Consider the following 13,566-nt stretch of genomic DNA (forward strand, 5'->3'; position numbering starts at 1 on the left):
CATTAATATCGCGAAATGAAGCTCATTTGCATATAAATAAGGCGGTGGTGGGGCACGGTGGCGCGGCAAGGGAGACCAGGATGAACCACCCTTTTCCTCCGGTCGCCCCTCTTCCCGTCAACCCTCTCGGTCTGTCTGTCTCTCGGTCTCTGTTCCTCTTTCCAGAAACCCCACCCTGGACTAATTACACTTACAGACAAAGCAGCCTGTGCCGAGGGGTCGGTCGACTCTCTCGTTTGTCCGTCTTTCTCCGTCTCTCTGTCTCCTGTCGCGTGTCTTCGTCCTTCTCACACGTGCCGCTCCCCCCTCCCCCTAACTCCCGATAACAACGGTTCGCAATGACCACGTGATAATTGCAACCCCCGCGGAGCACGTCCCCGTTAGGATACCCCCGTTAGGTCGTCGAGGAAATTCATCGTTTCCTCGCACCAGCTCCGCTCTGGATGGCCACGGATAATCCTTAATCCCGATCAATGGAGTACCTATTCGTGACGGGATTGCACGGTGAGTTAAAAGTGTCTTGGTGGGTCTGTTACGCGGTGATACGGACTTTGTTAATGGACTTTTGCTTCTTTTTCGGGGGGTTTTTTTTTTCTCTTCCGCCGTTGCTCTTTCTCGTCGAGACTTACGCCGCCGTTCGACTTTCGGTTGTTATACGTGTTACTCGTTTCCACGGTTCCGGGTACTCGCGGTCTGGACTATGCGTTATCGTCGTGTACTTTTGAAAGAACAATTACGAGATCATATTAAATTTTAGGATATCCTGCGGTGATAGTATCTCTTAATTATATTGCGTGCTCCGGCTGTACGAGGCGTCCTGGTTTATTCAGTCCGAAATTAACACGATATTTTCTCAATTCAGACACGATGTTTTTTTTACATTCAATCGTTTCACAGGTTTCGTGTTTGAGTATCCAAATAATAATATATTTTATATTCAAAAATTAAAATTTCGTGCAATGGTTTCTTAACACACATGAGAACGCATCACCGTGTCGTTCGATCCTTGAAGAGTTTCTAATACATATTTGAATACATCAGTGTTACTCCTGAAAAATTAACGCGGTATTTTCTCTATTCAGGCACGATGTTTCTTTTACGTTCAATCGTTCCACAGGTTTCGTGTTTGAGTATCCAAATAATAATATATTTTATATTCTAAAATTAAAATTTCGTGCAATGGTTTCTTAACACATATGTGAACACATCACCGTGTCGTTCGATCCTTGAAGAGTTTCTAATACATATTTGAATACATCAGTGTTACTCCTGAAAAACTTCTGACGCATATCGAACGAACTAGTTGCAACGTTAATGGAACTTTGGAACAATATTCTTCAAGGACGCTTGCACTCCGAAGCTTCAACCAGCATCAACCCTTAAAAATGTATCGAACGACGTTCGACGATGATGTCAGAAGGAATAATTGTATCGATTCGCGAGCTTTCGTCGGGCAGGAAGCGTTCGTTCGCGGGCCAGTGTCGATCGAAGAGACAACGCTTTAAATTTTGGGGGATCGTTGGTTGCTACCGAGCAGTAAAAAATCGTTAGCCCGCCCTCACGGGCCATCTCGCTAATGCGAAAAACCGTGCCGCAGCGTTTTCTGGTTGAAAGGGACCGGGCGGATCGGTTGCGCGGGGATGGCGCGGTGGAAAAAAAAAAATAAAAAGCGCGAGCGGAAAAAGGGCGGCGTCGCGAGAGGGGGGGGGGGCGAGTGGGCGAAAAGTGGGCGGCGGGATTGGGATACACGGTCGTTGGAAATGCAACAATAAACATTACTTATCGGCGCGGTAGCCTTTAACAATGCGGATACGACGAGAAGCGGCTCGCGGCCGCGCAAAAGCGCAAGTTTTTTGCAATAAAGTCATTTCGAGGCGTTTGAGTTATGGGTAATTCGTGTGGAACGCGCGCGGCCAGCGCCGCGGGTCCCGGCTCCATTGATTAGTATTAATGACTTAGCTGCACTCATTTCGCCCGAATAAAAGTAATTGGATTTGGCTTCGACCCCGCGGACCGCGCCAGCGGTGCCTGGCGTCGGTGGCGTCGGCGTCCGCGGCGGCGGCGGCGGTGGCGGGCGTCGGCGCAACGAAAACGACGGCCAGCGTGTAAAAATACATTAATATCTGTTTGCGCTTAATAAACGATAGCCGCGCTGACTTCAGACTAATGGCCGTATTCCGGAATCGGTAATACGCGTTTTTATGTTTCTTTCTATACAGCGGCCGCTACGTCCGGACCGGTTTCCACCTACGTTTATTATCGCCTATCTTTCGTTTCGATCGGGTCCTTTTTTCTCGCGTTCGCGTTTTAAAAGGTTTTGCCGGATTTTTTTCTCGTTCGTAGCCGTTCGATTCGGTTCGGCCTGGTTCGCCCGCCGCGATAAGAATTTTCCGCGGCGAGTTTGTTCAACTTGTTAATGTTCTATCTGGCGGGCTAATATCGCGACGAATCGCACTAGCGGGCCGCTGTTTGCAAAATACCGCTCGGCCAACGCCACGGCGCAAAAGTAATCGTCAAAGGCGTTTGCTGCCCCTAAGCGAAATTATCTCTTCGGGTTTGATACGATAAATCGTTCGAATTTTAGCGATGTTGAGATATTGAAAAATTGGTCTTTATTCCAAATCATCAGCGGGCTGTAGTGAAATTCGGACCAAAGGGTAGTAGCACAAGGATATCCTATTTTCTCAACTTTTTTTAAGAGAATCTTTCCAAAATCTGAGCCCTGTCCGGCAATATTTACTGGCGGTACGAGTGCCTTAAAGTTTGGAACGAGCACTCCCGTTTACGGCCGGCTCCGCGAAGCTTATCCCGGAATGTTGCGGTTGTTGAAGGAGGAAGGGGGATGATACTGAATCAGCTTACAGTGTAATAAGATCATATCTGAAGACAATCATATACTTGATGCATATTACTGGTATCTAAACTGTGGTGGATAACAGCAACAAATGAGAATATTCTAAATCGACTTCTACTAACATCATCAAATCCATGCATGTTCAAAGTAAGAATTAAATTGTGCGACAAAAATACTAATACACTAGATTCAGAAGATTTGGATAATAATGAACGGACGCGTGTCGATTAAGTAATTATCGATTCCTGGCTTCTTCTAGGTGCATATTATGCAAAATTGTTTCTTTCCTGAAGAGTTCCAAACCCCACGATTTTCGAGCATTGTCCTTTCGGTTTGGTTCTCCGGTTAGCGAAGAGTTATTAGGTGTCTGGCCCCGGTTTCTGCGCACTTGGACCGACGGTGCTGTTTGTATGCATTCTGACGCGGAGATTTGCCATGGAGATCTATTCTGGTACAGAATTGTTTAACGTTGTTCGAGGAAATTACGAAAGCAGGGCTTCGTAGCTAATTTTTTGTAATCAGAAAAATGATTTCTCGGCACGAGCATTAAATATAATTTTAATATTTCACGGTGTCTTTTATTGTGTTTGACAATTCAGACAGGAGGAAAATTGAATGAAAATGCACAGCAGGTTTTCGTTGAAAGTTCCTGCTCATCAAATTTACTGGAAATCGATTACCGTTGCACGTTGATTCTAGGGGTACATAGAGATGCTAAAAATAATTATTGGGCCACAGCTTTGTTACCGGACTTTTTTATTCGGCTGTGAGTGCAATGATACTTGAAGTGAGAAGTTTATTCGGGGGGTAATTAGAACCGGCGAACGTGTTAACGATATTTCGTAATTCCACGCCAAAATACGAAGATGGATGAAGGATAATTAGAAAGAGTAATTAAGTCAATGAGAGGGCTCCGTGAATTGTCCATACGAGAATTCAACGAACTGTTTTACTTTCTACCTCGTTCGAATGGAAACTCATTACTTTCACCCTTGACTGATGGGATGAAAGACTTATCGAGTAACTGGGTGGGCTGGACGATTTGTAAAAGAGTTGCCAATAAGCAATAAATTCAACTCGTTGTTTTTAGCCAATGAACAGTCAAACCAGACTGATCTAGGTACAAGAATGCTATAATTAATTTGAGGGTTTAAAATCCGACGAGGGAACAAACATGCTTAGAAGCTTCGATTCGCAGGGCTGGATCCATGTTCGCCATGATTGCTTAGACAATTACAATTTTTACTAGAATCGTTCTAATTGGCCTAAAACTAATCTCTATACAGTTATGTAATTATTTCTTGCTGAATTATGATATAATTCCAATATATTCGTTAAGCACAGCTAAGGGGTGAAATGGTCTTGACACCTATTTGTTTAAAAGTTTTAAAAGCTTGTATCGGTTGTTAGAATCTGCGTCCAGTCTCGCTCGTAGCACTATCGTTAAAGATTTCGTGATCGGAGGCCGAAGATTCGCAAATTTCCGTTCCACGAAAGAAAAGCTGTCGGTTGCGTGCCGCCGTCCGTGGCTGACGTCGGTCGTATTTGCGCAAGGGGTTCGTTGGCTGATTAATTTATGCGAAATGCCGAAAGCCCGTAAACATACGTTTCTAGGGCTTACTATATATCGGGCGCACTTTTACAAGCAAAATGGCCGGGCCTGTGCATTCAACTAATCCCCCTCGCCTCGTCCATTTAATATGGGGTGGCCATACCGTCGGTATAGCCGTTTACGAATTTGCGTGGAAAAAAAAAATTGAACTACCGCCGTGGCCACTGCGCCTCCTATTTTCGTTCGTTACCTATCGACCGGGCTTTATCTATTTTTTATGCAATGAAATGCCCGGGACCAATGGCGGCGACCGCCGCGCTCCATTGTACCACTGACGAAAATTTGAAATTACAACGCGCGGAAAGGGGTTGCTCTCTCCCTTTTACATAGAAAAATGGCCGGTCGCCTGTTCGAATCATTCGATAACTTCTATCTTTCCCGTGACTTCGTTCCCGGCCGCCATTTTCCACGCCGTCCCGTGAAACTCACCGGGGTATTCTTGTATCCAAAGCGTATCGTGGATGTCCCACGCGAACGGTGAGCCGTGAAACATTAGACGGGTCGCTTGCGACCCGTGTTTCCCCTTCGATTGCACGAAAATAAAACAGAACGAACGATCCGTTTAGGGTGTAAGATCGGTCGGGGGTTGAAGTATGGTTGAAAACGAACGGAGTACCGATCGAGGCACGAATTCTGCACGGAACTCGGGAAAATAATTTGGCGAGGGTGTAAAATCGCCCCCGTCTCGTCGGGTAAGTTGGTCGGTCGTCTCGGTTAGCCGGGAAACTCGCGTCGAATTTATTCATGGCCCGAACCACCGGGTGGACTCCTTTTTCGCGAATTAGCCGGGATGTCGAAGCACTAACACGCTTAATCTGTATCCAACTATGGCGATACACGTTCCGGCATATTTCCATGCCATTATGCAAAGAGGCCGCGTCGGGTAACATTACTTCGTACACCGCCGCCCATCGATATACAACGCAGAACTCGTGGCGGGTAAAGCATCGCCGTGGCCCGTGCGTACTCCATCGATTTATTATAATTTAGATTGTCTTCTAAGAAGCCGACTGTACGTGCACGTACGTACACACAGTACGCGCCTTAATGCGCTGCCGTTCGTTAATTATTCCTCCGGCATCCCGTAAATATGCATGAATTATATATCGCGCGGCACGAAAGCGCGGGGATACAGGACGAATGATTAATACATGCCTCGCTTTTTTTTTACCCTCCCCCCTTTTACCGCTCGTTCCCGTTCGGTTTACGTTTTCCCCCGCGCAAATCTAACAAAGGAGTCGCAATTACGCCATTACGCCCGCGACTCCTTCGCAATTTACGTTGTTTAATCAACGATACTGTTTACGAAGCACTCCCCGTGTTTACATCGATCGGTTATTATCAGTCGATACTCGATCCGCGGGAAATGTCTAACGTTTCGCAAAAATTCTTCGAATTATTAATCAAACGAAGGGGTAAAAAATTATTTTGTCGCAGGACCCCGTCAAATGGGAATTTTACAAGATCAACCCTTCGCGTTCCAAGACTATACGTTGATAGCACAACCCCAAAGGGTTTGGTTTTTTTTCAATCCCGGTTATATCACGATTACCAGGGGCGCCTAGTGTAATCTACTTTCGGTTTGTTGTTGGACTTTTGGCGAAGTCAAACCGTTCTCGTAGAGAGTTGTAAGGACGCAACGAGGACGATAGAATATCGCGCTAGTTGGTCGATGAAAGAGCATGTAAAGTACGGCGTAGAGAGTTCACTTGATATTGCGTTCGGTTGTTTCACGAAGGTCAGCCAAACCCCTCGCCCCCGCCAAAAGTTTCGACTTTCTACCCGTTTAAGGACTTCGTGAACACAACCGCTGGTCCCAACCTACCCCAAGGGGCTCCGATAAACGTTCCAACTTTCAATGACACTCGACCAGCTTCGAAACGCGTACGAAAAATTATCGATCGCCATCGGATCGATGCAATTAATTCGCGTTGCGTAATCGAAACAACTTTGATTAACGCGATGACTGCCGGGCCGAGTCCATGGAATTTTCCACGTGGCCAACATTGAGTTTTCAAACAATTGGAAACTACTGGGTCCAAAATTTACCCCAGTGTTTATTCTTTTAAATCTGTCGAACTTTTTATTGGGTTCCGCTTGATGGGAAAAGCAAAAATTTATCTAATTAAAAAAAGTTTCTTTTAAAATAATTTTACACGATTAAAAGAACGTGTTAAGGTCAACATTTAGGTTAATTTACGTTCTATGAAATTTCCACTCGCGGCGATTCTGTCGGTCCTGTCCGGCGATTAAAAAATAGAAGGCGCGCGGTTGGTCCTTTTTTCTTTTTCCTTAGCGACCGAAATCAATCGAACGGCCGCGCAAAGGTTTTAACACGGGCCCGCAATCATTCTCGCCAAAATGCTCAATTATACGCGCGCGGTTCGTTAACGTACCGCGCTTTTTATTGCGGCGGCACGTTTAACGTTGAAAATTGATTAATAATCATTCACGGTCCAACTGGCCGACGTTAAAATGCTTCGCTACGAAGTAATGGCGGTAGACACACCACCAGGAGGGTTGCTGGAGAGGGAAATAAAAAGAGAAACAATGAAAGCTGTGCGACGAATCATCGACGAATATAGAAAAATCATGCGTTCGTGTTGCGGGAAACGCTTCCGTTTCATCGGGACGCTAATGAAGCTTCCGGTTTTCTCGATCACTCTCGTCGACGACGATTTTACGGCGAAACGAAGCTCGTTAACCGAAATTCTTGCGGCCACGTCGCGATAATGCAATTTCAAGCGCGACGAAAACGCCGTGAAAAAATTGCGGTCCCGTTTCCTTGCCCGATATTGTATAAACATAAATAATTCGCTTTGTGCGATTTTTCTATTGTACGGGCCGACGGTGTTCCAAATTAACGGGCGCGCGATTGTAGGCGTGCAAGGGGGGCTTCGATCAGCCCCCGTTTACGATATATTGGCAATCGAGCCGGTTGAATATTTTTTATTGTACATACGATTACAAAGGTTTACAAAGGCTCGCTGGGTTACCAATGGTTTTGAAATATAAGCAATAAACTCGCTGTTTCATACGTGACGTTCGAGTCGCGTATTTATGTACGACACGAAGATTGAAACCCGCGGCGTGCAGTAATTATTGGGGCACAGTGACTCTCGATCGATTGGATGAAATTGTTCGTCCTGTTGTACGTCGTCGCGCGTCTCGTTGCCAGGACCGTTTCGTAACTTTGATTTTCTCGAATCTGGACTAATATCATTCCGTCATCGATTGATTTAACTGAACTACGCGGAAGCTATGAAACGTTTGCTTGTTGGATAATTGATGCGGTGAATTAGGTCATAGAAACGTGTAATAAATTATGTAGGTACAAAACTGTAACTCGCGAAGGTAATCAAAAATACCTTACACGATCAATACAATATAGCGTAAAATTTGTTATGGAAATTTTAACTGCTTTTAGAATCTTGCTATTAATTGTATAAGAATAGACATAGCATTTGTAAACGTTTAACAGAATTTTAACGCGTTTAAAAATTGAAACGTCCGTTTGTTACAGGACAGCGACAGGAGTAGCACTGGCAGCCCCGAGCCAGTCACCACTGGCAGCCATCATGATCATCAGATGATGCTGGACGACATGAAGCTTTCGCGGAAAAAGCGTCGCAGTTCTTCGCCTGAAAATTTACACCAAGCGAAGGGGGCGGCAGTGGCGCAAGCGCATCTCAACGGGACAAGTGAGTCGGATCGCCTGTATAAACAAATCTCCCTCAGCTCGAAATAAAAACGTCACATTAAATTAGTTAAAAGTGTTTTCGTCTCAACGGTAGAAATACTTCCACATCTTAACGACTCGAACTCGTCTCTGGAAGTATCGATTACTCAAAATAAGATGTGCTCCTAATTCTAGCGTCCTAGTTTCGATCGCGTTATAAATGGAGATTAAGTAACAAAAATTCATTATATTAAACAGAGCCTCGGTGGGGTATATTGATCTTCTTGTCTTGGTTTCTTTCGCCAGTGGCTGGTATGGTGACCTTACAAAACCTTCAGAATCTGGCGAATCTACAAAATCTCCCACAAGTCGCCTCATTAGCCGCGGGTCTTCAGGGAATGACTGCGGGGTTAGCTAACAATCAGCTCATAAACACGCCCTTGAATCTCACTGTCAGCTCATCCGGTAAGATTTTCAACTACCAACTCTGTCGAAAGTAGAACTCCAACGAGCGAATGATACGACATTTGACACCTGATTTCCCATTTTTCCCCGAACTAACCGTAATCGGAATATTCCTGCGGTCGAGTTGCAACAGTGATTTGTAAATCGAAGTGTGAATCGTCGGTGGCATTTTAAAATCCTCGTATTCCGATATCCAGGTGGCACGGTACCAACCAGCTCGAGTACGACATCTGCACCTCACCTCCAGCCACCGAGTTCGGCGCCAATGGCGACATTACCGCAGCTATTATCTCAGTCACAACCCGTAGCAATGCCTCAATTTATCCAAACGTCCGGTCAACTGGTCCAAGGCATTCAAGGGGCTCAGCTTCTTATTCCTACGTCGCAAGGTAAGCCTTCTGCTTCTTACGCTGTTCGCGGCCTTTCAATTTCCAAATTGACCTCGCTCGAAAACTTTCGTCTCGTAGGAATCTCGTACTAAGGCAAAATTAAACGGTATCGAACGATCCTTTTTTAAATTGAACCTTATGCAGGCTTTCAAACTCTACAAAAACAGTGTTCAGGTACTAAATCTGGTAATTCAACAGTTATAACGCTTCAAAGTTTATTAAATTATTTTATTATCTGTCTCCGTTCATTTTCGTTGAGACGTTCTCGTGCACTATTGCGCATTAGAATGTTCGTAAACGCGAGTCTACGTCTAATATAAATCGGTGTAAGATTAACTCTCCCGTTGACTCTCTTATGAGGTACTTAAAAGATAAATTACGCTTCCTGTTAATTCGACGTCGCGTTCGTTTAGAAATATCGATAATTGCGGAAAGAGACAAGTCGAAAAATAACATGTTTAGACTGCAATCTGCAAAATAAACCAATATAAATCTTTAAAACGATATAACTCTCGAACCATTAGGTTCAGAGCATAAGTGCCTGAATACATTTCGTAGAGATTAAAAAGCTGCATCGAACAGGGCAATACAAATTATAGAATTCCATTCGAAAAAAGATGCAATTATATTTTTTTGACGTATAAAATGAATTAAGTTTGCGGGCCATCCGCGATGCCTCCTAATTATCTCTCGTAATATACTTATATTTTCGATACTTTCGATTCGAGTTGTCCTGGACGCGGAGATCGGCGAAACGTTCGAGGCTAACCGCGAAACCTTACGGGACGAAATTTAATTAAACGGTAGAGAGATAAAGGGTCCGGGATAGGTAGTTCCTGTTATCAGCGAGCCAACAAGAAATCTCCAACAATAATCCTCCTCTAAGTACCTTCGAATTTCTAGGCATAAATCAGTCCGAGTGGTCTCATCGTGAAATCTGCACGATGTGCCGGCGCATAATATTGTGCAATCAAGATGTGCCGATATATAATATAATATCGACTATCTCTGACCAGCTCGGACTAAGGCTTGCCCGGTCGTCCATACTTAGTGGTCCTAGACTAGCCTGGCGAGCAGAGGGCAAACTCTGCAACTAATTTCAATGTATAATTAACGTCTCACTACCCCTTTCCAGACCCACGAATAACTCCCCTCGCCTCCTCGGGACCGTCCCTCCTACCCTAACCCTAGTACTCTCTGGCTGGACATCACAGCTTCGCGGATTCGGCCGCTATTATATCGATTGCGGTTCGCGCTAACTTCGTTTCTACCAAGTTGGGTTCCTATTCTGGCAATTGTATGTGTGCGTGCAAGAGACGGAGAGAGCGAGAGAGAGAGAGAGAGACTGAGACGAGTGGCAGAAGGGGGAAAAGAGAGGACGGAAGGGTAAGGAGAACTTTGGGAGTCCGCCTAAGTGGATTGAAGTTCGTGGATATGGACCAGTCGTGGTGGGATGACGAGTTACGTGGTGGCAAATAATGTTTGCACTGCTTTTCGGTTCAATCGATGGTAACTGACTAACGCTCGATTGGTTCCTGATAGACGTCGAGTGCGAAGAAAGAGTCGAGGAGCACCAGGTTCCGTCGGCCGTGCCGATTGATTGGTCGTCCCACGAACTTCTGACGAGTTTATTTAAGAGACGCTCGGTCTGTCGGTATTCTCGCGGCTCGATTCAATTATGCATCAAGTAGGAAACAGTTAAATGCGTGCTGCTTAACGGCACTTCTTCAGGCACTGAACTTTTGCACCAGTTCGCCGGTTATATCGAAAAGAGAGCGAATTTTACGTGTCGTGTAAAAACGTGTCGCGAATAATTTCGCGTTCTCGGGGTAACGATTGAAAGCAATAGTAACTGAATATTGTATGCCGTTCAGCGGGTCGTGAGGATTTGGATCATTTCGCAACGAAAATAATGTCCCCGTCGAATGTTTTAGAATTCTGTTTAAGAATAAGCTTGAAAGGGGGTTGCCGGGCGGGAATTATTTTCGCCGAATCGAGCAATCTTGAAAAAGACTCAGGTCAGACGGCTATTTTATTTATTTGTTTATTCATTTATTTACGAGCTAGACCCTTTGGGACGGCACAACGGGTACGAGTTTCTATAAAATATCAGGGTTGATTGATAACCGAGGTCTCCGACAACGCCATTGTACGAGTAATGGGGATATTTACAAAGTCTAACATGCATTTTTATTTATTTTCACCAATTGTTTTCATTTAATATTAAAATCACTTATCGTAGACATCGTTTCTAGTCCGATCGCTGGAAAAACGAAAAAGTCCTATGCCGGCGGTTGGTAGCGAAATAAAGGAAACCAGATCACGGAATATCACCGTCAAATGTCGCTTAAACTAAACGTTAATCGGATTGTCAGTTGACCTTACCTCAGAACGCGAAACTTTTATGGCTGTTCGGAATACGGGATTTGCTTTAGCTTAGCTATAGGTATCAACACGGGTACGTACTCATGATCAGTAATCATATTAAGCGCGTGTACAGGGTAATCAGATTAGCGGAGCTGGAGGTAATCCCGAAACTATTCTAAGTATGATTAGGCGTCCTTCTCGCAGCCCAGTCCAGTGCCAGTACCTGTACCCACTATTAAGATGACGATAATAGTTTGCCAACTACGCTGGCCTGCGAGGTTACCTACCCTATGGGTTGCCTAATAATCCCTCTATGAGACTCTGATAACTTTACTACCCTTCCCGGATCAACGACGCGTGGACTATATTCATAATGGAAATGAAGTATCTATTGATTCGAGACACGTTCGTACGAGGAACCGCGGGGATAGAATTATCAACGCGGTCTCGGTTGTTATCGTTCGTTGCTTCGTTACGTTCTAATCTGTCGGCCATTAACATTCTTTCCACTGCCCCGGCAGGAATCGCCACGCAGACCATTTTGACCATTCCCGTTAGCCACGTTACGAACAATCAGATGGTCAACTTGGCGCTCAGCAACGGCCAAGTGGTGTCCACGACGCTCGCGAACCTTCAGTCGATCGCCCAACCACAGAACATGCTGAACACGCCGACCAGCAATGGTGAGTTCACAGGTAGGATGGAATTCGTTTTTCATTACACGAGTAGCGATCAGTTCACACGATACCTCGCGTCGACGTTGACCAACCGGAAAAGTATGAAAATTATTCTCTTTGTGCCTTTCGTTACATGTCTCTTCGATCCCTCTCGAACGTGTCGCTCTCAAGTGGACCACGTTTCTCTTTTCCATGACGCAGTCCCGACAAGTCCCAGTTTAGCATCGGGATTAGGATTGAATCCGGCCGCGTTGCCGCACTTATTGAGCAACAGCTCGGCCAGCCAACAACTCCTGAACGCGATGCAGCCCCAGCAACTGCTTCAGGCTGCGCAGGCGGCCCAGGCACAGGCGGTCCAGGCGGTCCAGGCGGCTCAGGCATCCCAGCAACCGCTTCTGACGACGTCGCCTCAACAGCACAGCCATCCACACTGCACTACAGTGAGTCACTACACGGTACGTGAACCGTCGATTACGGAACGGGAATAATTTACATCTTTTACAATTTAATCGCACAACCGGGGTTCGATCTTGAAAATCGCCCGGGTCCTCATTACGAAATACAACTACGCTTCTGCCCCGGTAATTGGATTATGACTTCGGTATCGCCGGCAACTCCTATTAATAGCGCGCCGTATAATTTAATCAGCGCCGTATACATAATCTGCGTACCGTAACCGCGTAAAGTTTTCAAACAACAAACGGAAGTCGCTCAAGATTCACGCGTGGACGTTTCCCGTTTCCCTTCGAAACGATCAATCGTTCGACGTTTTGCTCGTTTACCTCAATTATACGCGAGTCCACCCTACTCCGTTCGTGGATACTTTTTCTTCGAGGAATTTTTATCTACCGCGGTTTCGTCAATAACTAACACTCCTCCGATTCGATGGCCGCGTTATACCAACCCCTCCTGCCCGGTGTTCCGTAACAATACGGACGACTCTCGACCCGCGAACGATATACGAGCGGAACCCGTGGTCCCCGTCGAAGGTAGAAGGGCTTAACCGTCGCAAGATCGCCGGAACAACCAGAATAATTCCCGATAGCAAGCAATCTCGTTAAGAAAGTATTCCGCGGCGGCGGCGGCGTTTCTTCCACTAATTAGACTCTAAAGTGTCTCGATCCGACGAACCCCGGGGTCTCATTATTAAGTGTATAATTGGCGTGGAAGAGGAGCATTGTCGTACCTGGTTGAGCTACTAATCCGTTACTACCACCTGTGTTCCGCGCAGCCGACGGAGAAACATCACAGAGAGAGGCCCGAGAAATCGTCGCCTTTGCACGAGTCGGCGGTATCCGCGGCTTCGGCGTTGAACAGACTCGCGGCTAGCAACGGGGAGATCACCATCACGACGACGCACGGACCCAGCGGCGCCGGTTTAAAGGCGTCCCCCAGCAGCCTCTATAGTCCAAAAGAAGAGGAAGATCTACTGTACGATTCACCTAGTAAGATCCACGTTTACTTAATCTCTTCCCAATATTTTTAGTTTTTATTTCAAGCGTTTCAAAGAGGAAGATCTACCG

At 45.7% G+C, this 13,566-nt stretch overlaps 1 protein-coding gene across 6 annotated transcripts in view; it reads left to right on the top strand.

Moving 5' to 3' along the window:
- LOC122401033 (POU domain, class 6, transcription factor 1) overlaps window positions 1–13,566 on the top strand; it is a 223,554-nt gene that overhangs the window by 191,521 nt on the left and 18,467 nt on the right. For 3 of the 6 annotated variants that reach the window (XM_043402896.1, XM_043402898.1, XM_043402901.1), the window contains exons 3-8: window positions 7,990–8,167; window positions 8,452–8,610; window positions 8,808–8,999; window positions 11,888–12,061; window positions 12,215–12,498; window positions 13,275–13,488. In XM_043402896.1, the coding sequence (XP_043258831.1) occupies window positions 7,990–8,167; window positions 8,452–8,610; window positions 8,808–8,999; window positions 11,888–12,061; window positions 12,215–12,498; window positions 13,275–13,488 (1,201 nt within the window). The remainder of the gene's footprint in view (window positions 1–7,989; window positions 8,168–8,451; window positions 8,611–8,807; window positions 9,000–11,887; window positions 12,062–12,214; window positions 12,499–13,274; window positions 13,489–13,566) is intronic. The other 3 variants (XM_043402900.1, XM_043402897.1, XM_043402899.1) reach the window with 3 other exon arrangements.

The sequence above is a fragment of the Colletes gigas genome, unplaced genomic scaffold, assembly GCF_013123115.1.
Source record: "Colletes gigas isolate AHSC1104 unplaced genomic scaffold, ASM1312311v1 Colletes_gigas_Sc00021, whole genome shotgun sequence".
Lineage (NCBI taxonomy): Eukaryota > Metazoa > Arthropoda > Insecta > Hymenoptera > Colletidae > Colletes > Colletes gigas.